At 35.2% G+C, this 23783-nt stretch overlaps 2 protein-coding genes across 2 annotated transcripts; one reads left to right on the top strand and one right to left on the bottom strand.

Annotated features, from left to right (window-relative positions):
- Positions 1-1227: 1227 nt before the first annotated feature.
- On the bottom strand, positions 1228-4041 carry Spg7 (SPG7 matrix AAA peptidase subunit, paraplegin). Its single transcript, XM_089638539.1, has one exon. The coding sequence runs from the start codon at positions 3819-3821 to the stop codon at positions 1398-1400; it is 2424 nt and encodes an 807-aa protein (XP_089494665.1). The 5' UTR covers positions 3822-4041; the 3' UTR covers positions 1228-1397.
- Positions 4042-4237: 196 nt separating this feature from the next.
- IKKepsilon (I-kappaB kinase epsilon) lies at positions 4238-23764 on the top strand. The gene is made up of 8 exons (XM_089638822.1): positions 4238-5296; positions 5438-5573; positions 7330-7490; positions 8653-8877; positions 11406-11632; positions 13977-14159; positions 16356-16503; positions 16646-23764. The coding sequence occupies exons 1-8, from the start codon at positions 4322-4324 to the stop codon at positions 16901-16903; spliced, it is 2313 nt and encodes a 770-aa protein (XP_089494948.1). The 5' UTR covers positions 4238-4321; the 3' UTR covers positions 16904-23764.
- Positions 23765-23783: the final 19 nt, after the last annotated feature.

Below are 23783 nucleotides of genomic sequence, written 5' to 3'. Positions count from 1 at the left end.
ACGTTTGGTGTTTAAAGGCCTATCCGCACACAACAGTGCCGGCACGTGACCGACAGTTCCGTACCGTACAGTACCGTGACGTGCTATTCGTACATGTCAGTACCGACACGGCACGACACGGCGACGCGCAGTGATTGGCGCAGTTATTAGTAGGTACTCTACGCAGCTTCAAGATCATAATTAGCAGCGATTGCTTTAATATTAGATGAAGACGAAGAAATTAATGTGAGAAGAAGGCATTGGGTTCATAATGCGTGGAGGAAAAGAGAAGAAGAAGGAGAGTTCGCCACCCTATATAAACATCTGATAGATGATGAATCAAAGTTTTTCGAGTATTTCAATATTGTTCCACATGTTTGATTTAAAATTAAGGTCCATGTATTTTCTATGTGAAAGGTCATAAATTAAAGAATGTACACGGACCAATTCAATCAACTGTTCGTCGTCCATCTTGAAATACTGCGACCGTGTCAGTGAAAATATTGTCCGCTAGAAATTCACGTCCCGTCACGGCGAGCGTCGGCGCAGCACTGACATCACTGAACGTCACTGTCACTGACGAGTACGAATAGTGCCGTACAAAATGTATGCCACAATATCATTTTTCACTGACACTGATGGATACGTCACGTGTCGGCACGTGTCGGCACGTGTCGGCACTGTGCCGGCACTGTTGTGTGCGGATAGGCCTTTAGCAGGGGTGCCCAGGTTCATTGGGTGAGGTGTATTCAGGATGCGCCTGGCCATCAGCTAGCTGCGAAGCGTGCCAGAATGGAAGATGCTGGTTTGGGGAAACCCTTTGACCCCTCCAACTGGTCTCACAACCCATCGCCTTGCGCTGCAGTGAGAGGGATATATTCATACGTCCGTAACTCCTGAATCCACTGATCCTTACCCAGCTCTTTTCCTTTTCAGAACGTCCTCTCCTTCCTTTCTGTAAAAAGACCCTCCACACAGTATCCCCAAAGATGACCTAGGTCCTGAGGGAAATTATTTTCCTCAGGGCCTGTGGGGTTAATATGAAAAAAAATACATTTGGAGCCAATTTTGAAATAAATATTTTTTGGATTTGAGCTTTAATTTTTAAGTAAATCTAGTTGGATTTTTTTAACCCTTTGGTTACTGAAAAAAATATAAAACAGTGTAATAAAAAAATGCTCAGCCGTTTCCAATCAGTTTCCCGCTTGTGCTAAGAGTTTCAGGACAAAATAAATTATGCAAAAAATGTTTATAAACTCATTTATTAATTCTTCACTGGATTAAAAAAATAACAAATAAACTCTTAAATACATTAATAAAGTACAGCAAACAATGGTTGAAGATATTAAATATCTTTTGGTAGCAGGGAGCTTGTGACTACAGCAATACTGGGTGAATAAACATTTACTTGAAACTTTCTAATCTTTGTTATTATTTTCGCCATTTTGTTGGTCCTTATTTTCATCAGGCTTGGGTTGCTTTTCTTTGGTTGGTCTTTCTCCGGGCCTTGATAGTTCCTTTAAGGACATCTCAAACTGCACGGGTTCAATAAGTCTCTTTTTGCCATGTGGGGGAGGGCCAATGAGGGTTTCCACATCTTGATAATTCAACGTTTCCTTAGCTAGCAGTAGTTCTGCCATTGATTCTAATTTGTCCCTATTATCTTTTAAAAGTTTCTCAGTACGAAAGTATGCTTTAGCAACCATGTTTCTGGTCTCAAGGTCTATAAGATTCTTCAGAGTTTTACTGTAGGGTGATTTTCCCGAATCCTTGGTTTCTTCCTCGAAAGATAATAAGCCCACCTTTTCAGACATTCCGTACTGTCTTACTTGCGCGTAAGCCATGTTTGTAACTTTTTGTAGATCATTCTGCGCCCCCGTAGTGATGCTATTGAATGTGACGGCTTCCGCAACTCTTCCTCCGAGAGCCATGCACATCCTGTCGAATAATTCTTCTTTGGAGAAAAGTTTTTGATCCGATGGTGTGTACTGAGCAAAGCCTAAAGCCAGACTGGTGCGAGGAACTATGGTGACTTTCAGTAAGGCGTCAGTATGCTCGAGAAGCCACCCCACGAGAGCGTGGCCAGATTCGTGATAAGCCACAATTTTTTTTTCCACTATGGACATTGCGTGGTTGCGCTTCTCTGTTCCGCCAACTAGTCTTTCCACGGCATATTCTAAGTTCTCCCCTTTAACTATGGATTGCTTAAATCTTGCTGCGTGTAAAGCGGATTCATTGCAAACATTGGCTATATCGGCTCCACTAAATCCAGGAGTCAAGTACGATAATCTTTTGGAATAATACGAGGGCTCGTGTTCTAAAACTATGGCTTTCAAATGCCTTTCAAATATTTCTTGTCTTTCTTCTAAAGTAGGAAGGTCGATGAGGATGTGTCTGTCGAACCTTCCGGGCCTCAGGAGAGCTCTGTCGAGGACATCAGCTCTATTGGTGGAGGCCAACATGATAACTCCTTCCCGCGTGGAGATCCCATCCATTTCCACCAACAGCTGGTTGAGGGTCTGTTCTCCCTCTCCGCTGGTACCTCCTGTCTGTCCTCCACTCCCTAGGCCCGACCTCTTCCGTCCGATGGCATCTATTTCATCTATGTAAATGATGCATGGCGAGCGTTTTCCTGCCTCCTTGAAGAGATCCCTCACGCGGGCGGCTCCCAGCCCGCCGATCATCTCAATAAACTCCGATCCATTCATGGACAGAAAGGGAACATTGGCTTCTGTGGCTACGGCTTTAGCCAGTAAGGTTTTTCCACAGCCCGGAGGGCCTAGGAGAAGAGCTCCTTTAGGCACTTTAGCTCCTAAACTCTTGTAGTAATCTGGCCGTTTCAGATAATCCACAAACTCCATGACCTCAATTTTAGCTTCTTTCAAACCGGCTACATCTTCAAACTTTACCCCTTTCCCAGACCCGGTCAGTGGATCCACGAGAGTAAACTTGGCTCGTCCCATTTGATTGAAGGAATCAAAACTGATGGGAGACTTGAGGCCTTTACTACGGGAAACAAATGATAGCAGTAATCCGAGGAGAAGGAGGGTTATTAATATTCTCCCGGCTGCGTCGTTGCCCCTTTCGTATATAACTGGTACACCTTCCTTGACACCTAAACTCGCCTCCGCCTCCCTCAGCTTGTCTTCAAACCTGGTCATGTCTACAATATTCATGTGGTACACACGTTGCTCCACTTTCTTGCCCTTTACAATGGCCCCTTCTTGCAGAATAATCGTGACCACATCCAGATCTGGCCGCACTATAATTTCTTCAACTTCTCCCTTGGCTAACATTTGATAAAGGAACTCGTTCCAAGAAACGTATCGCAGTAATTCAGGTTGATTGTTGCCAGGGAACATGAGGGAGAGTATAGCAATGAGTAAGTAAGCTGTGAGCATCCAGAATACTGCTTTGGTAACAATAGATTTCATCTTATTCTCTTCTTCATCATCCTTCTTGTCTTTATTTGGATCTTGGGATTTATCCTTGTCTTTATCGCTCTTCGGAGGGCCAAAAGGAGGAGGTTCGTGATGATTGGTTGCTGAAGTATGGAATTTACTGGATGTTACTAATGAATTCGGCATCCCAACACCGAAAGATCGATGGAGCAAAGAACATACAGCTTTATATTCATTGTGAAAGTTATTTAAAAGTTTTCGTGTTACTTGGGTCGTTTGTGGGGCTGCTGCACTCGAAATCATTCTACTTGAATTTAGATTCATTTTCTGAAGGCATTTCGATTCATCTAATTTTCGAATATTTCGTGTAATAACAGAATACAACGTTCGTTTATCCATCTGCATAAACGAGTATTTCAAATTATTCTTTAAAGAAAACATGTTTGATTATTATGACGTTTTTTGGTTACGTATTATGCAATGTTTTAATTATTAAGATCATCGCTTAGGAAAATTAATTAACAACGGTTTATCTCATTTGCACTTTTATCACACGATTTTTCTGAACATTGAACGGTTGTAATAGTAAAAATATACTTTTCGATTCGCAAAGTATAAACACAACTGAAGAATAAAAAATAGAACTGTCAAATGTCATCGCAGTATCGCACTCAGTATTGCCAGTACGCCAGTAGCATAAATAAACCGGCCAGTAGTAAAAATTACGATGAGCAAGCAAGAAGAGACGACGGATTAGGGCGATGACGAAATAATAATCCACATTGATGTGCATTGGCCTATTATTTAGCCATAAAAATAAAAACAAATATTTTTGACGTTTGTGCGAATTGTGTTTTCATGCATTGAAATGTCAAATTTGATCAAACTTGCGAAATTAACGAAGTAAAAGTAATAAATTTAGAATACCCAACTCTTTCAATATGTCGTTTCTGAGGGGATCCGCTAATTATGTATGGTGCACTACGAGCGTATTGGGAAAAGGAGCTACTGGAGCTGTTTTCCAAGGTGTAAATAAAAACAACGGGGAACCAGTAGCTGTAAAAACATTCAATCAGCTGAGTCACATGCGTCCTCACGAAGTTCAGATCCGAGAGTTCGAAGTTTTGAAGAAAGTCAAACATGAAAACATTGTCAAATTATTAGCAATCGAAGAGGAACAGGAAAGCAGAGGGAAAGTGATTGTAATGGAACTCTGCACTGGGGGAAGCTTGTTCAATATATTGGATGACCCAGAAAATACCTATGGCCTCCAAGAAAAGGAGTTCCTTCTTGTTGTGGAACATTTATCTGCCGGAATGAAGCATCTGAGAGATAACAATATTGTGCACCGGGATCTCAAACCTGGTAACATAATGAAATTCATTAATGATGACGGAACAACAATTTATAAACTGACAGACTTTGGAGCAGCGCGTGAACTGGAAGAAGACCAGCAATTCATGTCTCTTTATGGAACGGAGGAATACTTACATCCAGATATGTACGAAAGGGCTGTTTTAAGAAGACCAGTGGGAAAGACTTTTGGTGCGACCGTAGATCTGTGGTCCATAGGAGTGACCTTATACCATGTGGCTACAGGAAATCTACCGTTTCGTCCATTTGGTGGCAGGAAAAATAAAGAGACAATGTTTTATATCACAACAAGGAAAGCATCCGGCGTGATATCAGGGACGCAGACCACAGAGAATGGTCACATAGAGTGGAATAGAGAGTTACCTACTCATTGTCAACTAACTGCAGGCTTGAAGAAAATAATTACCCCTTTGCTAGCTGGCCTCCTGGAAGTAGATCCCGAGAAGATTTGGAGTTTTGATCGCTTTTTCTCTGAGGTCCAGGACAGATTAAACTCTACGGCAATTAATATTTTCTTTGTAAATAAAGCCAGTTGTATTAAAGTGAGTGCTTTTTATCATTTAGACAATCATATATCTGAACTGATTAACAAATCTCTTAAGAATTAATCTAACAAAAGACTCCTTTATATAAATATTACTAATGATTATTGCAAATAATTTTAAAACAATTTCCTTTCGTAGGTTTTCCTGAAAAACGAAGATTTCTTGAAGAATTTGCAATATCAAATTTGTGAACAGACTGAAGTTTTGCCAAATAATCAAATTTTACTTTACAAGGACATGTTGTTACAGTCGGTTATAGAAGAAACTACTTCAGGTAATATTTCATACCTAGATCTTAAATAAAACTTAGAAAAAACAGAAAAGTAAACAAAATTATGTCGTTAATTTCCTATATATTATAGATCCAAGAGTTCATAAGTTTTCTGATAACAATGCGAAATATTTTATTACACCTATCTTTTTTAATATTTTCAATTAATTAAATTATCTACCTAGCTATATATTAAATTATCTACAAAGCTGAATTTCTGTTGCTCAAGCAGAATTTGCAAATTGTTTTGTCTGTAATTTCTAGGTCAATGCAACTATTTTCAGATCGCAATGTCATTTCCGTCTTGGGTACACGCTTAATACGTACTTTAAAAAAAGCCACATTGTTGTAGTTAGATAATACTGTATTAGATAATAAGTATTTCAGTTTCCGGAAATGGAAAATGATACATTTTAACAGTTATTTCTTTAAAATTAGAATTGATTATTCACTTGGCGGCCATTGTTATCGAACTCAAAGTTTTAAGGTTAGTTTTCTTTCGTCTCTTTTTACCAAAATGCATTATTTAACTTTTTTTTAAAACTATTCACTGGAACTAATTACTTAATGCACTTATATTAAAAGAGGTTAACTAACAACAAGTATACTCGTGGAAGATCCCATGCACTTTTTCATACTCCAATTCATTCAATTCACTTTGTTTCAATTCATTCATTCACTTTGATACTAGTATATTTTCATACTCCAAAAGCGAGGACTGCTGCCTACCAGAACTCGCCAATCAACAGAGCGATTCAATTGCTTAACGATTCTGCATCGACCATTGACATTTTCAACATCATTTACAGGCAGTTCAGCAACTATCTTTTGGCATATGTCACAAAATAGTTAAACTGCCTCTGTGACCTTTTATACTTATACTAAATTTGTGATCTTCTCCGTATACACGGTGTCCGGAAACTCGTAGTACAAGCGGGAAACTGGAGAATCTACACCACATGGGGAACCCAAAAAAACATAAAGTTTTTTGATTTGAGCATTTTCAAAAAAAAAAAAAAACCAAAAAAAAATATTTTTCGGCTATTTTAGGGTTAAAGTTTTTTCTGGTGTTTAGGGTTGAATAACAGATGTTTTAACCCTGCAGAGCAGAAATATTTTATGATTACACCGGGTTAAATGAAGGGTGATTTCAAAATAATGCTTCAAATCCGAGTTTCTTCATTTGTTTTACTTTCAAATAGTTTTAATTAGTTGGGTACTTTGATCTTCAGTAATAATTTATAAGAATTTGATTAAAAAAAAAAAAAAAAAAAATCAACTTCAAACTCGATTTACTCGATAACGAAAGCTCAAATAAAAAAAAATTATACTACAAAATCGACTCCAAATGTGATGTAGATTCACCAGTTTCCCGCTTGTACTACGAGTTTCCGGACACCCTGTATATTGGTGCCTAACCGTTTTATGGAAAACATGAATAAATCAATTTCCAGAAACTGAAACACTTACTTCTCATTATTATCTAATCGATGCTATGTGTTTTAAAATAAAATATGCGTATTAAGCATGTCCCTATTTTTTTGTATATTTACCCTGTCACGAGCAATGCAACTTTTATATTTTCAATTTCCTTTTTTTTTTTTTTTGACAAAAAGCCACATGGTTTTTTTCTTTTTTCAATTATTGTTTAGGAACAAAATATAAATAAAGTATTTCAACTTCGGTAAAGTCAGGTACTAAGTGCGCATTTTATTACTTGTCTTTTTTTAATTCAATACATGTATTATCTCATTTTAAGGGAAAAATTATCCTCTTACAACTGAAGAAGAACCCTTGATGTTGTTCAGTAGAAATAATACAACCTGCTGCTCCATAGGATTGTCCTCTGAGAATGAAATTCCCAAGTTCCCCGTCTTCCCTAGTTTAGTTTCTGTGGAAAACGATGCTAGTCAAGCAAAGGTAATATGGAAAATTATATTTCAGATTTAAAGTTATGTTATTGTTGTATGTTTTGTAGTTTATTTCACCTGCTCAACAATATTTCAAAGGGCATACTTTTTAACCCTGGAGCACTCGCGTCTAACCATAAATAAACCAATCACTAGATTGATAAAAACCATAGATATGCCAATATATAGACAGTAAAATTCTCATTCGGAGCCTACTTATTATACTATACACCAATGAAAAACTCTAAATGTTTATTCCATAGACTTTCAGAGTTTCTCATTGGTGGATATAATTAGGCAATCATATGAAGCCACAATATTTCGGTTCCAATTTTCGATCTGAGTTGTACCCCCCTGCTTCTAACTTTGAAAAAAGAGCACTAGTGTAGAGATTTTTAATGTTTTTTTTATCTACATTCTTCCAGTGCCAACCTGATTTTTCTTGTGTTTTTATTTATATTGGTTATAATAAACTACCAAAAAAGAAGTACACATTTATTTCAATTCCAATTTTTAAAAATATAAAAATAAACTGGAACATATTATTTTAGGAAAAAATTGACTTTAATTAGGAAGATAAACTTTTATTTAAACAAAATTTTGAAATTAACTTTTTTAGTTACACTTACAAGACTGTAAGGATTATAAATATATACCAACAATGTTACCGTTAATTGTAAGAAATGTTTAAGAAAAAATAGTTTGAAAATGTAACAAAAAATGGGAATTTAATTTTTTTTTTGATACCTATAAGTGATGGCAAAATTGATTAAGTAATATCTAAAAATGATTATTATAATTAAAGCACATTGGCTTCGAGTTTGCAAATTTTTAAATTTGAGTTTTTTAAAAGAAAAACAAACATTCCCGGGTTACAAATATCCTGACAATATTTGAAAATCTCACCACAGTAAGCGAAAAATGTTGCTTTTGTCGTGATGGAGGGCTTAGGCAGCCGAGGAATTGAACGTACGACGCCTGGGTGGGACCCAAACGCGACGCCAACTCAGCCACTGACAAATGACGGTAGAAAATTCAGAAGTGATGATGATGCATGATGACGTAGGAGACGTTACTCGACCTCATGTATCTTCTACGTTAACCCCATAGAACCAGCACTTGTGCATGTACTTTGAAAATCTCAAATAATATCATCTTTATACGTTTGTCAGGTTGCCTGCAGTGTGGGCCATGTCATAAAGCGCCGAGTGGAGATTTTGTCTACTGGTACCCGCTTGACAAGCGAGTGTGTGATTCGGTGGGCGGCCATGCTGCGGAGGGTTCTCGCTGCACTTCACACTCGAGCCACTTCGCTCAGCGCACTCTCAGCCCTGCAAGCCGACACGGCCAAAGTATTAGACGCGGCAACACTGACATCTGAACAGATTAACTGTACTGTAAGTTGAAATAGAATTTAATACTTAAAAATATTGTAATTAATTTATATTATGTTACATAAAACAATCTAACTACCCCTATCATGCCATTTCTCCGCAGAGGTGGCAGAGAGGAAAGTCTGCTCCAAAACCCTGTCTGTCAAATTGTCAGTAATAACAATTATTTGATGCTCCATAAAATCTAGTAGAATTATTTGAAAAAATATTATTGTAGTTTGTTATCTTTTTGAAGTGAAACTTCTTTACGCGCGTTATGCATTTTCGAGGACCGGAGTAAAACCGACTCATGACCGTCACGAAAAACGGGGATCATTTCGCTATAGGAGCCTAGCTAATATTATATACCTAGTTTAGGCCACTCTTCAAACTCAGCTTCGCGGTCTAGAGGCAGAGCGCCCGATTGTCGTCGTGAAGAACCGAGGTTCGATCCCCGCTTTAACTAATTTTTTTTTTCTTTTTGTGATTTTTTTAATACGAGGAAAAGTGATAAAATGCTCTCGTGCTGCGACTTTGCCAGGCATACATATAAGAAAATATCTACATTTTTTTAAATAATTTTTTAAAAAATTACATAAATTTGTTAATTTTAACCGATAGTCTCCCGAAATGTCTAAATCCATTTAGTGAGACTCTAGACCGGCAGGTGTTCACTCAAGTAATTGGCTAGAATTAACGGTCGGTACCTATATGATATTTTTGTCGAAATATAGCTTACAAATCGAGCCGGTAGAGTCGCTTGGTATTTTGATTAATTATTTTTATTTTGAATCATTAAAATTACTAATCAAGGCCAATAACGTGACTAATTATTCTCGCAGACGTGCGTGACAAGTTTTTTTAGTAAACAACACACCCATTATTAATAAATATACGGAAAAATATACGGAAATATTTTTAAAAACGACAGATATGACTTAACACTGCCGATATATCTTCTATTCGACCCTATATAAAGCGTTAACGAGACGTTATGTGATATTATTCATTTGCCGTGTTTGAAAACGAAAATTTACACGTTAAGAGTCAATTGAGGAGTACACGTTATACGCGGTTCTTGTCGCGCGAGATACCTCTCCTCGTGGTCTAGAGGCATAGCGTTCGACACTCGTTATGCAGGACCCGGGTTCGAATCCCATATTTTTATAACTTTTAATTTTTTTTTATCACATAATTTTTTATAATTTTTTTTTTTTAAAGAAAGACAAACATTCCCAGGTTACGAATAACCCAACAATGTTTGAAAATCTCCTACTACCACCACAGAAAGCCGAAAATGTTGCTTGTGTTGTGATGGAGGACTTAGCCAGCCGAGGAATCGAAAGCGCTATGCCCACTCAACCACTGACCGGTCATAATTATTCATAATTTTTTCCTTCCTATCTAGGGCGAATTAAAATTGGAGGTTTTCGTTTTTCAGTTGTTAGCACTACTGACTGTCCTCGCTTTTTTATTTATTGTATTCTAACTACTCGTTTAGGCGGTAGCCATGTTTATATATAAAAAGGTGATATTTATGTTTAATCTCAATTTCCACACCCTTTAACAGGTTTAACAGGTTTCACATGCTACTTATAAATATGTCAATATTAGGAATCTAGTTAAACGTTGATTTCTTAACAACACGCCTATAAATAAATTTATGCTTTTTAAAACTATAATGTACAGCATTCTGAATAATAATAATATGAAATGAAAAGAGAGAGAGAAGAATACTAAAAGTTTCACTTCCGTCGTGCGTAGGCTTGCCACACACTGTATTTTTTTTTTTCAATATTAGAAGTTATTGCTATGTTAATTTGAAACAGCATTAGGTCTCAAATTATCGTACCTTCAAAATTTACATAAAAAAACACCATTTATCAGGTTGCCACTCTGACAAGAGTGAAGAGTGGGAGATTTTAGAAGTAACATACTGTTATCGTAAGTAACGCATGATCGGCTGTAAACCTGTTGCGAAAACCGGGTGTGAAAATTGAGATTAAACATAAATGTCACCTTTCGATATATAAACATGGCCACCGCCTGAATGAGTAGTTAGAATACAATTGTTGTGATCCCACAAACAGTTCTCCAACTCGTCGTGGAACGAGATTTTAAATAATAGGTTCTTGTGATAAATCAGAGATTTATTAATACTTCGCGTATTACAATGGTGACTCGATAGTCGACCTAACTAGAAGCTGGCTAAATGGGATCTGGGACCATTCTCACTGGCCCTGGCGACTACTGGCCACTACTGCCATCTTATGGACTTCCAAGCAAGCTCTTTGCACTGCCCTCTATGAGTGCATCTATGAAGCTCTTAACTAACTCACTTCTCAACAACAATAAATAAAAAAGCGGGCACAGTCAGTAGTGCTAACAATTGAAAAAACGAAAACCTCCAATTTTAATTCGCCCTAGGTAGGAAAGAAAAAATTATGAAAATTTATGTATGTATTTTCACATTTACGTACTAAAAATCGTAGATCGGCCAACCCATTGAATTTGAGTTCTTCTCACCAATGGCTTTATTTATTTTCTTTTAGATATCAAACCTGCCCCAAGAGGAGTCCAGTGGTGGCAGCAAATGGTGCCGCGAGTCGCAAGCGCTCACAGAGGAGATGACAGCAGGGTGGATGGCGGCTGTGCTGCAGCTCCACTCGCGCTACGTTGCCGGGGATATGCTGCGCACGGAGTGGGCTAGTGCCACCGCCGAGGTGCGTTGCCCCCACAAGCAGCGTCTGCCGCACCGGGCCAAGACATTGGTCGACAAGTGAGTAATTATGGGAAGAACCCGTATAATGGGAACCCTTGTTTTCTCCTGCTTGAAATATGTTAATAACCCATTTGCATTTGCTTCTGTTCGCGGAAAATTGAACCCACGTAAGAAAAGGTTGCAGGTTTTGCACCAAGGTATATGGAGGTGCTGACAACCATGACAGTGAAAATAATGATGATATATCAATGAATCCGTAGTTGATTGCTTTTATTCACTTAATTTCTTATTGTAAGCTAACAATTTTTGTGAATTTTACAGCAATGTTTCTTAAATTGGGGGCTGCGAATAGAGTTTGCAATCCCGCACCTTTATCAAATCCCGTAGCATTGTGGGATAGAATTTAGAAATCCCGCAGCATCCCATGAGATTTTTGTTAAGAGGTATTAAATTGTAATAACATTTAATCGACATTTTTGGTGTCAATTAGCTTTGATACTAGTATATTATAAAAAGACATTGAAAAGGTAACGTAGTAAGTCATAGTAAAGAAGACTGATAAAAATATACAAACATCCCTGACAGGACTCTCCACAGTAATGACTCACACTAGTTGGTGGGACTGTCATCAAGAAGGTGTATGCTAACTGATGGGATCTCCCTCCGATACTTTCGTTCTTAAAAAGGGACATCTCTTTCTCCAAATTCTTTCCAGGTCTTTAAGTTTATAATATCTGTGGGGTTAAATATTGCTGATACCCTACGGGATGGTGGGATTGCAAACCCTAGCTTCGAAGTATATTTATGTTTAATCATTGAAGAAGAAGATAATACTAATAAATCTAACGCTGAAATAGAATAAGGCACAGAAAATAAAAAGGTAACCCAGGATCTCTGTCTTACCGAGACAACGCCTATAACCACTTGGCCATTGTGAACTGATTATTTTAATGTGGTTATAGTTGATTTCTACTTCAAACTCGGAATTAACAATAATATTGTGTATCTACAACTAATTTTCCCATATTTTTTGGCAGCTACCTTTTTGTATGATTATAAAGTTCTACACGAATTTATTTGTAACCTATAAATAAATTATATACCCATCAGATCTACCCATCAGTACCCATCCGATTGTTATTTATATGGGACACTTTTTGACTTTTTCTATTCTAGAATAAATATTTAGTTTTTTTGTAATTTGGAAACTTTTTAATAACTTTTGAAGGTTATACCCATCCCCTTTGGCACCCTTTGCCATATTACTACCGATTTAAGATCATTAACTGTTTTATTTTCTTGTGACTATGAGCCTATTGTATCCCCGATTTTGCCAGTTCGAAAAAAGTGGGGAGGTACGCTAGATGGGGGAAAGTTGGGACCAGATCTTCAGGATTGAGATCTGAATCTGGTATTCAGTGGTCGGCAAACTCGTTAGTCAAAAAAGTCAAATTTCAGCAGTACAACGATTTAGATTTCTTTTGAGAACCAAATTTCTTTTGTTAGAACCCTGGTGTTATAAATCGGCTAAAACTAGGTATACTGAGTAAAACTACATAATTTGGATACTGTATAATAAATCTTTGATAAATGTTTCATTTTTATTATTAAAATTAAAACATTGTTATGTTTAATATGAACAATGGCCCTCCATTTTATTTTATAATTTCTTCATAAATTTTATTACAACGTAATAATGTTGATTTATATAATATTGTATAAACTCTGTTGATAAAGCTGATGCTTGTGCTCTGTAAAGTTTGTATGTTGTTTTTAATTTCACGCAAGATTCCAGGTTCTTATCAATAAGACAATTTACTTTTGATTAATATGTAGAGTCGTTTAGTGAAAGAATAGAAATGTTAATTTTTGTTCGCATGAATTTGTAGAGCCGCTTAGTGAAAGAACAGAAATCCTAGTTTTTGTTTGCATGAATATGTAGAGCCGTTTAGTGAAAGAATAGAAATGTTAATTTTTGTTCGCATGAATATGTAGAGCCGCTTAGTGAAAGAACAGAAATCCTAGTTTTTGTTTGCATGAATATGTAGAGCCGTTTAGTGAAAGAACAGAAATGTCAGTTTTTTTTCGCAATATTGTATAGAAATATTAGTTTTTTCAACTGATCATAGACAGAAATTTTTTGAACTCATCAAATGGAAAGGGAGGAAGGAACACACTGACTGAATAAAAATTGTATTAAAATATTATTAATTAAATAATAATAAAATAAAATGTATATTATATACGTCATTCATTGAAGCGCTACACTCAAGTAGCCAGAGAGCCGCAGGTGGCTCGCGAGCCGATGTTTGTGGCCGCTGCTCCAGGACTACACTTACATCTTCAGATTTCTTTTCATATTTTATCATATTGTTAAATAACCTTTTTGTATCTATCCCAGGCTCCGTGACTCATGGCAGCACCTGGTGCGAGACCGCGCCGCCCGCTCGCTGACCTACAATGACGAGCAGTTTCACGCGCTGGAGCGGGTAAAGGTGGCGGAGGCAGGGCGCGCCGCACGCTCTCTGCTAGACCAGGACTGCGCCCCACACGCTGCAGCTACGGCCGAGGCGCTCGAAGACTGGTGAGTTCATATTGACCACTGCTTGTGACATAGAACGGTGTGGCCTTGACATTGTGACAAAACAGAACACAATGAAATATGCTTAGTTTGGGTAAGTTTAGGTTTTTAAAAAAAAAAATTGTTTTATGGTGGAACTATAGGTTACATCGTTGTAGGGCCCACCGTTGTAGGTCACACCGTTGTAGGTCACACCGTTGTAGGTTACACCATTGTAGGTCACACTGTTGTAGGTTACACCATTGTCAGTCACAACGTTGTAGGTTGTAGGTCACACCGGTAACCAGATGATTCTTCACAATGATAATTCAAAACACCATTAAAAAGCCATGAAAAGTGATGAAACAAAAACCAGGTTACATAGGCTAGTTTTTATGCTTCGCTTTTAATGGCTGTATCACTTTTTAAAGGTGTGTAGCAGTGAAGTAGGTGAATTGTCACTGTGTTGAGTTATCTTGGAACAGGTCACACCTTTGTGGTTTCACTGTTGTAGGTCAGACCGCTGTATTTAAATTGATAGACAACACTTTTAATTTATTTATAAGTTTTAAGTACAATCAACGTAAACACAATTTTAAATACAATCAAAGAAAAAAAAATAACTCAATTTTCCATCTAAGTCAATATTTTTTCATTTAATTACAAAAATTTAAAAATCAAAAAATCTAGACATGTTACTACATAAAAATATTTACAAATAAAATAATGCAGAAATAAAAATTTATCACCATGCAATGGCAAATATGCCAAGCGCCAATTAAGTAATGGCCGATTTGTTTTCCGACTTAACATATGTATGGAAAAAGAGCGTGCTACCGGCTGTCACCATAGGCCTCGAGCTGTCATCGTGGTTAAGAGCGTGCTACCGGCTGTCACCATAGGCCTCGAGCTGTCATCGTGGTTAAGAGCGTGCTACCGGCTGTCACCATAGGCCTCGAGCTGTTATCGTGGTTAAGAGCGTGCTACCGGCTGTCACCATAGGCCTCGAGCTGTTATCGTGGTTAAGAGCGTGCTACCGGCTGTCACCATAGGCCTCGAGCTGTCATCGTGGTTAAGAGCGTGCTACCGGCTGTCACCATAGGCCTCGAGCTGTCATCGTGGTTAAGAGCGTGCTACCGGCTGTCACCATAGGCCTCGAGCTGTTATCGTGGTTAAGAGCGTGCTACCGGCTGTCACCATAGGAGCTGTCATCGTGGTTAAGAGCGTTCTACCGGCTGTCACCATAGGAGCTGTCATCCTGGTTAAGATTTAAAAAAATTTTGGTGTCAACATGGATGGATAAATAGTGCATAATTTGAATGGAATTTGCACAAAAACAGCGTTATTTCGATTTTTTCGCATAAGGGCTTAATTATGAAAATAGAAATTTTAGATAGCGTTCTATATATTTTAGAAAATATGAGGGCAATTACAATTTCTACATATTCATATTATTATGAAATCTAACTTATACCGAGGGATGGATCACATTTAGGAAGATGAATTCTGATCAAAACTATGTACTCTGGCCCCGCCCAGCATAAAGTTTGCTTTTCCTTTCCCAAACACGCTCATTAAAGAACATAAATACATATTATGTATTAAAATAAATACCGGAATGTCCAATTACGTCTAATTTTCTAATTATGTCCTCTGCGTTCAAACCGTATCTAGATTTCTTTGTGTGCTTTATTTTATTTTGTAAAGTTCAGGCAAATATATTTAAATGTTTTACAATAATTTTCTAAAGAATTTAATTTGCCATCGTTATTGTTACATTATGCAATAAAACCATAACTGAAAAGGGGTTTGTAAGTAGATGTTGAGCTTTAAAGCAGTTTTAATAGGTCTGATACTTTATGTATCTTGGCTTATTTCAGTTTTGTGAAACAACTGCCCAATAATGCTATAATAACAGAACTTGAATAGAACCTTCACAGAACTTGAAAATCAACTTTGAAAATTGATGAATTGTTCAAATTCTGCGAAAAACTCACCCTTAATCATAAAGATACTTGATTAATTCAAAGACAAGGATGTGTTCTATTCGCTGTATTTAATAATATTTCTAAGCGATCAAATTTTCAAACCAAAAAGACATTATTTTGTATTATTTTATAGTGCTTCGCCTTAATTATTGTTTTTCTCAATTTAAACTCGTGTGTCATCTGTTATTTTTTGTTCAATCAGGTAATTTTTTTGGTATTAAATTTGTTCCAGGTACAAAGTAGCACAGACAGTGTATTTGCAATCACAGATACTTGACAAGGATATAACAAATGCTGATTTGAAATTGCGTGCCCTGGGAGAGAAGATGAAAGACAGTGTTAACGGACTGAAGGATCAACTCGACTTGGCTGTAAAACAGGTCATTCATTTATTGATAAACTTCTCTCTCATCACCTGACTTCTCCCGAGTTTCAACAGTCTTTAGTTTTTATTGAACTTAGATAACTGTTTCTCGTACAAACCGTAAATTTGACAATGTTTCATTTTCTTTTTTTTTACAGGTGACAAATCTTCGAAAGGACACCACATTGGCTCTTACAAAAACAGAGACCAGCAGTACGCCCAAAGAAGAAAAGTCGGCTGAGTCGCAAACTAACAAGATTGCAGAAGAAAACCAGGCAGTCCTTACCAACATGGGTCTTAAGAACATGTTCTCCATGCAAGACGAACTAGCCTCAGTCATCACCCAGAACACGGAGCTCATCAAGTACCTGTACAAGTTTCAGATGATTTGCAAATGTGATAAGCTTCATAGCTGAGTCTACGTTGGACTCTGAGATTATGATTTTAGTATAATGTGTATGGACATTCCATCAAAGCGAATCTGTTGTGCGATTCTTCCCATTTGTTTCTACTGATAAGGATCGTTTTGAACATATATCAAAGAACAACTCAAGAAATGCCTTGTGGACCTGTTCGTAATCCAAATATTTTGCCAATCATGCCTTAAATTTCCCATACAAAACTGTGTTTCACCATGATTACGATATTCAAATGGGATGGAGATCTACAATGTCAGGCGAGTGTAAGAGAAAGAGAGCGCGTGCTAAATGATTTAGAACCAAAAGGTACTAAGTCAGTGGCAGACATTTTTTTCATTAAAATTTAGTTAGATTTATTGTAGTTTTCTTCTTTATTCTATGAATTTTTAATAACTGGAGCAAAGTGACATTATGTCAGGGTTTTCACATTCTGTTTAATATTTTTCGATATCAAGTTATTTCGCCTTTACAATTTTTAGTACATTACCCATAGACATCCAAATTAATAGATGAACCAATCAATAAACAAACAAACCAATTTGCGTGGAGCGCGAGAGGTGTCGTGACCGTCCCACTTTGGGTGATTTGTCGATAAATGAATCAAGACAGTACACAGGTAACTCGCATTGTAGTATCACCATCCGGTCCTCGAAAAGAAAATCTGCTCATGAATTACTAGTCCTTTTACGAGCGCGCAAATTGCTGGCTGTGCAAAAAAAAACCAAATCGGATAAACAAAATTCGGAATAGTGTAACAAAATATTAATATTCATAATAATTTAATATTTTGTTACACTATTTAGAGACACTTTTAAAAATTTGTTGTAATTTGGACCACCTCACTGAAGTTTAGTGTCGCTACCAGGCGATTCGTTCAAGAACAAACATTCAGATCCTAAGTAGAAAAGTCACACAATGGTCTGCTCTGCAAACTGTTGCCTTACTTTAGCGAACTTTACTTTTCTGCACATGTTCTTGTTATTTCAATGTGCACTCTTCGGTGCTTAATGTATGACTGATGTTATAGTTTATTCAAAGCATTCTAGAACCCTCCTGATGTCAAAAATATTGTCACGCGGTTTTCCTCCATCTCGTCGAAATGAAACCCAGATATCATGTTGTGACGTTACCGCATAATAATCTACTCCCACAGAATTGGAAATATTACCTATTATGAAAATAAAATAATTTTCCAATTGTGATCTAGATTTTGTAATGACAATAGATTATTTACGCCAATAATCCATGATATCCTAGTTTATTTTAAGTAAGTAGAGTAAATAATAATGTATTATTATAATATACCGCATTATTGTGGTTACGTATAGCATTTTTTTATTCACAGATATTTTGGATTTTGGTAGCAATTTAGTTTTAAAATAAATTATAAGTACATAACACTGCTGGGCTGATAAAACCTACTGGTGTTATAATAACTAAGGAATATGAACCTCCAATATAAAATGTATCTCCTAGTAATGTTGCCAGTTCATTCATTATGTAAAATATGTGTATACTTCTATACACCGATTTTCATGCTCATACCGCAATGTTTTGGGGACATATTTTTTTTTTATTAGTGCTCAAATAAAAAAGTTATGATGAATTACTTATTTTTGTGTGGTTCACAAAACTTGTATAAAGTCGCTTTATTAAAATTATTATTTTATTTTTCTCATGGATCAGCTGTTCTATAAATTGCATTGATTTTGAATTTATGCTCTTTTATTTATTTATATTTTAACCACTCAGAACATTAGAACGTCAAAAGACGTAAATATGATAATAGCGGTCAAGACATTAGAACGTTTTTTCACGTAAACGCGCGAGATTTTACAAAAATCGATTTATTTCCATCACTAGTATACAGATTGCCATGATTTAAAAAACAGAGTATCGATAATGAATAACGCTACGCGTCTGTATTCAAGAATATCTATGGAACGTAGAGGTTCATTATCTAAGCTGATTGGATCTGTCATCTTGTTCGTTCATAATTTATTGCGTTTCTAAATAATTTATTAAAAATATTTTAGTTTGGACGGTTAATATTTTGAGGTGACTAATAGTTTTTAATTATATTTCTTCAATATATAAAGTGTTATTTCTTTATGATACTCAGAAAAAGGTACATTTTTCACGGCTTTGAAATAATGGTCAGCGATTTTTACATATTTTTGACGTTTTCATAAAATGTATATTTAGAAATGCAAATATTTACGTATTACAACACAATGCGATAGTGGATTTCATAATCTTTCCAAAACATTGTTTAGAATGAGGCTACGTTTCCCAAAACGTGAGTTATGAAGCTTTTAGCAAAACTCGTAAATAACACAAAAATTATCACGTTTTGACAGTTCTCAAAGGAACACACAGTAAATAAAAGTCTTTGTCTGAGAGGTTAAATGAGAATTTGTTTCCGAATGAATAACCTCTGTTACTAGGCATGTACCGAGCATTACGATTCGCAAAAGTAACTCTACGATTATACTACATAATTTTTATTACTTTCTTTTTGATAATTAGAACTGCTTTGTTTAAAAAAACATTTTTTTCTTAAATTATAATGAATTTAATACCCCAAAAATAATAATTAATTCATTAATACCCCCAAAGGTAACAATTCATTAATTAATACCCCCAAAGTTTCGCAGTATGAGTGTGGAACACGGTGTAACATTTATATTTGGTATTGTAAGGTCCAGGACTGAATTTATTTCCAACTTCCAAAAGGGAGTTTTTATGACTAAATCTTCCAGTTGGAGGGCTGCATTTCTTGTCAATATTACATTCTGGGGGTATTTCACCACCCTCTTGATAGCTCATCCATAGGATAAGTTATATTAATAAATAAACAAATAAATACATACTCACAACAGGTAGAAAACTCAGCTAATTTATCCAATTTATAGCCATATCTTAGGTTCGAGTACCGAACGGTAAACTCTTAGACTTTACCAATAAATAAATCGTTATCCTACGGATAAGTTATCAAGAAGATGGTAAAATACCCCTTACTATATTATGTCATAATAATCTGCTTTGGTATAATTGTTTATTCAGATCAATGTTCTATATATTTTTCCCGCCAAAACCATGACCCAAAAGTTAAAAATATGTTCTATTTAACGAGAGTTAATTATGATTCCTATTGTGATCTCATCCTATCCATTATTATGTATATATTTTATTGAAGGTAATTTTTTAATTTAGTGTAATATTCCTATTATTTAGTTTAATATTTCTTATATATGTAATGATTATTACTTTTAAGAGACGTCCACTTTGTATTTTTTAAATTAATGTTTCTTGTTTAATTGTTTTTAAGTCAGTGATTTTTTTTGTTACGTGGAAAGGGTGAATGTGAATAAGCCATTTGTGGAAAAATTATGCACAGATGATAAAAAAATTCATTCAGGCTCTATCTAATGTGTTATTCTTATCATCTCACTAAATGATGTAAAAAGTAATTAACGGGTACTCGTAAAATTGTAATTTGAGGTTTCATCCTTTCTACCAAACACCAACCAACTCTCGTCTTCCTTCCATTATTATAGATTTAAAAGTAAATGGTTTTTCAATAAAACAAAGGGGTATTTCCACAAATTATGAATGCCGTTAAAATTGTGTGGATTAATGTTTTCATGAATATTTATTGATTTTAAAAAATTATCTAAACGTCACATTCCGAAACGGTTCCTACTGGCTACGTCATTATGACATAGGGATCGCCAATATCTGGTAAGATGACGTCACCAAAACCCAAATCTACGAATTAGAAACATGTCATTTTGGCGGCAAATCGAAAATGGCATATTTTAAATCATTATAGAAAACTACCTTCATGATTGTAATATTTTTCGAAAATAAAAAAAACCCCTGTGAATGTTTTAAAGTTCTTAACCCTTCAGGTTTTTAAATTATATTTCCAAGTCCCAACGACATGGTGAATTTTCTTGGCATTTCGGAATACTCCCTAGGAATCTAAAATGTGTTATGTATTACTTATCGTTAGGAGAAATACTATCATTGTCTTTGAAATATTTGGATTTGAAAAAAACATTGAAGTTTCTAAAAAAATACATTTTTAATATCAAACATGAAAATGTTAACAAAAAACTTACCAGGACATTTTGACTCGGAACGTCCATAATTTTGAAAGAATTAGATATTTATAAAACATATTCCTTTTTTGTAGGTAATTAGTAATAAAATTGTCACTTCACTTTTTATGCCGTTTATACAAAATAATAAAATAAAATATATAAATAATGTTTTAACTTTCAACTGTCAATGAAAAAATACCGCCAATTCGTAATCATGTACTTTGACATTTTTAAAAATTTTATCCATGTAATAATGTATAAATATTTGGTACAAACTGTGAAAAATAATTATTTATCTTTCCAATGACGAACTAATCACATATATATGATATAATGCGTAGCATTATAAAAAAATAGATAAAAATACTTTTATAATGTATTGACGCCCCGGTCAGATCTGTCCTTCAGAGGCTATAATGGAATATGATGTTTGTATGTCCTTCCGAGTCCTGGAGGGTAAACTTTTTTTTTTTTTTAAATAAGAGGGCTGGTATAAAAATTGCGACTCCTCACATTGCTTTAGCTGTAAATTTATTTTATTTTCTCTCTAAAAATTAAAGTAATTTTTTAATTAAAAATATTAATAAACTTAATTTTTTTTCCCAAAAATTTATTGTGTAGGTACTTACCCTAAATGATTTAATTTTTTTATTTTTAATGTTAGCCCTTCAACACATCAAATGTCACCCTTCTATAAAACCTACTTCACGATTTTTCCAAGCTAAATGTATTTTGTATTGAATGTTATAAATGAGACAAAAATATTGTCATCAAGTGCCTTTGTTAAAAGATTGCCTAGAATAAGTAAATAATCTAACACTTATTATTTTGAATTATTGTGTTGTTAAATTTTCATTAATTCTTTTGTCAGGTTAATAATAACAATTATTGTAAGTGTTGTATTCTGTATATTATATTAAATTGTTACAAATAGACTCTTATTTACATTGTGTACATATTAAATGGAATTTAAGAAAACATAATTTGTACCATAAAATACTTAAATAAACATAATATTTTTCTAATATGCATTATTATTAACAAAACTTAAGTTTGTGCTTAAAAAAATTGGGTAATCTTTCGGGATCGCCGGCCACGCTTAATACAAATATTTAGACCATGTGGGCTATTCCGAAAAGCGAACAAAACACTAACAAATTTGCCTGAGTGAAATTTTTTTTTGCCTTAACCACTTTATTTAACCACTCAGAACATTAGAACGTCAAAAGACGTAAATATGATAATAGCGGTCAAGACATTAGAACGTCTTTTCACGTAAACGCGCGAGATTTTACAAAAATCGATTTATTTCCATCACTAGTATACGGATTGCCATGATTTAAAAAACAGAGTATCGATAATGAATAACGCTACGCGTCTGTATTCAAGAATATCTATGGAATGTAGAGGTGCATTATCTATGTCGATTGGATCTGTCATCTTGTTCGTTCATAATTTATTGCATTTCTAAATAATTTATTAAAAATATTTTAGTTTGGACGGTTAATATTTTGAGGTGACTAATAGTTTTTAATTATATTTCTTCAATAAATAAAGTGTTATTTCTTTATGATACTCAGAAAAAAGTACATTTTTCACAGCTTTGAAATAATGGTCAGCGATTTTTACATATTTTTGACGTTTTCAGAAAATGTATATTTAGAAACGCAAATATTTACGTATAACAATACAATACGATAGTGAATTTCATAATCTTTCCAAAACATTTTTTAGAATGAGGCTACGTTTCCCAAAACGTGAGTTATGAAGCTTTTAACAAAACTCGTAAATATCACAAAAATTTTCACGTTTTGACGGTTCGCAAAGGAACACAAAGTAAATAATAGTCTTTGTCCGAGAGGTTAACTTAATTTTATTTTCAGAGTTCCGCCAAAATAGTGTCTACCTAATATGCATAGATTAAATGGTAATAACATCTCTTCTATCCCCTTGTGTAGTTTCATGAATACCAACATAAGAAAATGTAATGGACAGTAATTATGTACATATATGTAAATTATTGTAAATGGCTGCTATCCCACATGACGAAAATAAATTTTCATCTTACGTAATTGAAAAAAATTAGATGGCATTATATGCCATTACCCTAAATGCAAAGAATTAAGCTGAATCAAAAGGTTTTATCTAAAAAATATTTGTATTCAGCGTGGCCAGTGATTCCCAAAGTTTACCAAAAATTATAATAGAGACACAGAGGCTGATTCAGCCTTACTCATAATCGCAACACTACGATAATACGGACAGGTTAAGTGAAATTATTACTCATAATCGCGCCAACTCGCGCATTGCCTAATCTGACCGTATTAGCAGACGTCAGAATTTAACCCACCTGAAGACCAGGATTAGGCAGTATACGGCCGTATAAATTCGGAAATGGCTGACTTTGACAATTTTGATGTTTTGACTGGAGCTTTGGCAAATCTTGACCGAATTCATCCACCACGGGCACGGAAAACTTATAAAAAGCGGTATGACCCATTTACGGCGCTAACGGAAGGAGATTTTAGGTCCAAATATAGATTCACCAAAGCAAATATGAGACGTTTGATCGATTTGGTACGGCCATATTTGCATGTCAATAACAAACGGGGTGGAAAAATATCTACCGATCTCCAAGTTCTTTGTGCCATACGATACTGGGGCAGAAACGAGGTAAGGATAGTGTTTATAATTGCATTCCTGTGAAACAAATCAGCAAAATCGATAACCAAACAGTTTTTAAATTATTATAAAAATTTTTTCGCAGT

Source organism: Hesperophylax consimilis, chromosome 13 (assembly GCF_061612785.1).
Source record: "Hesperophylax consimilis isolate HC1 chromosome 13, BYU_Hcon_1.0, whole genome shotgun sequence".
Lineage (NCBI taxonomy): Eukaryota > Metazoa > Arthropoda > Insecta > Trichoptera > Limnephilidae > Hesperophylax > Hesperophylax consimilis.
The sequence above is the reverse complement of the archived record's forward strand: the minus strand, read 5'-3'. Positions and strand labels throughout refer to the sequence as shown.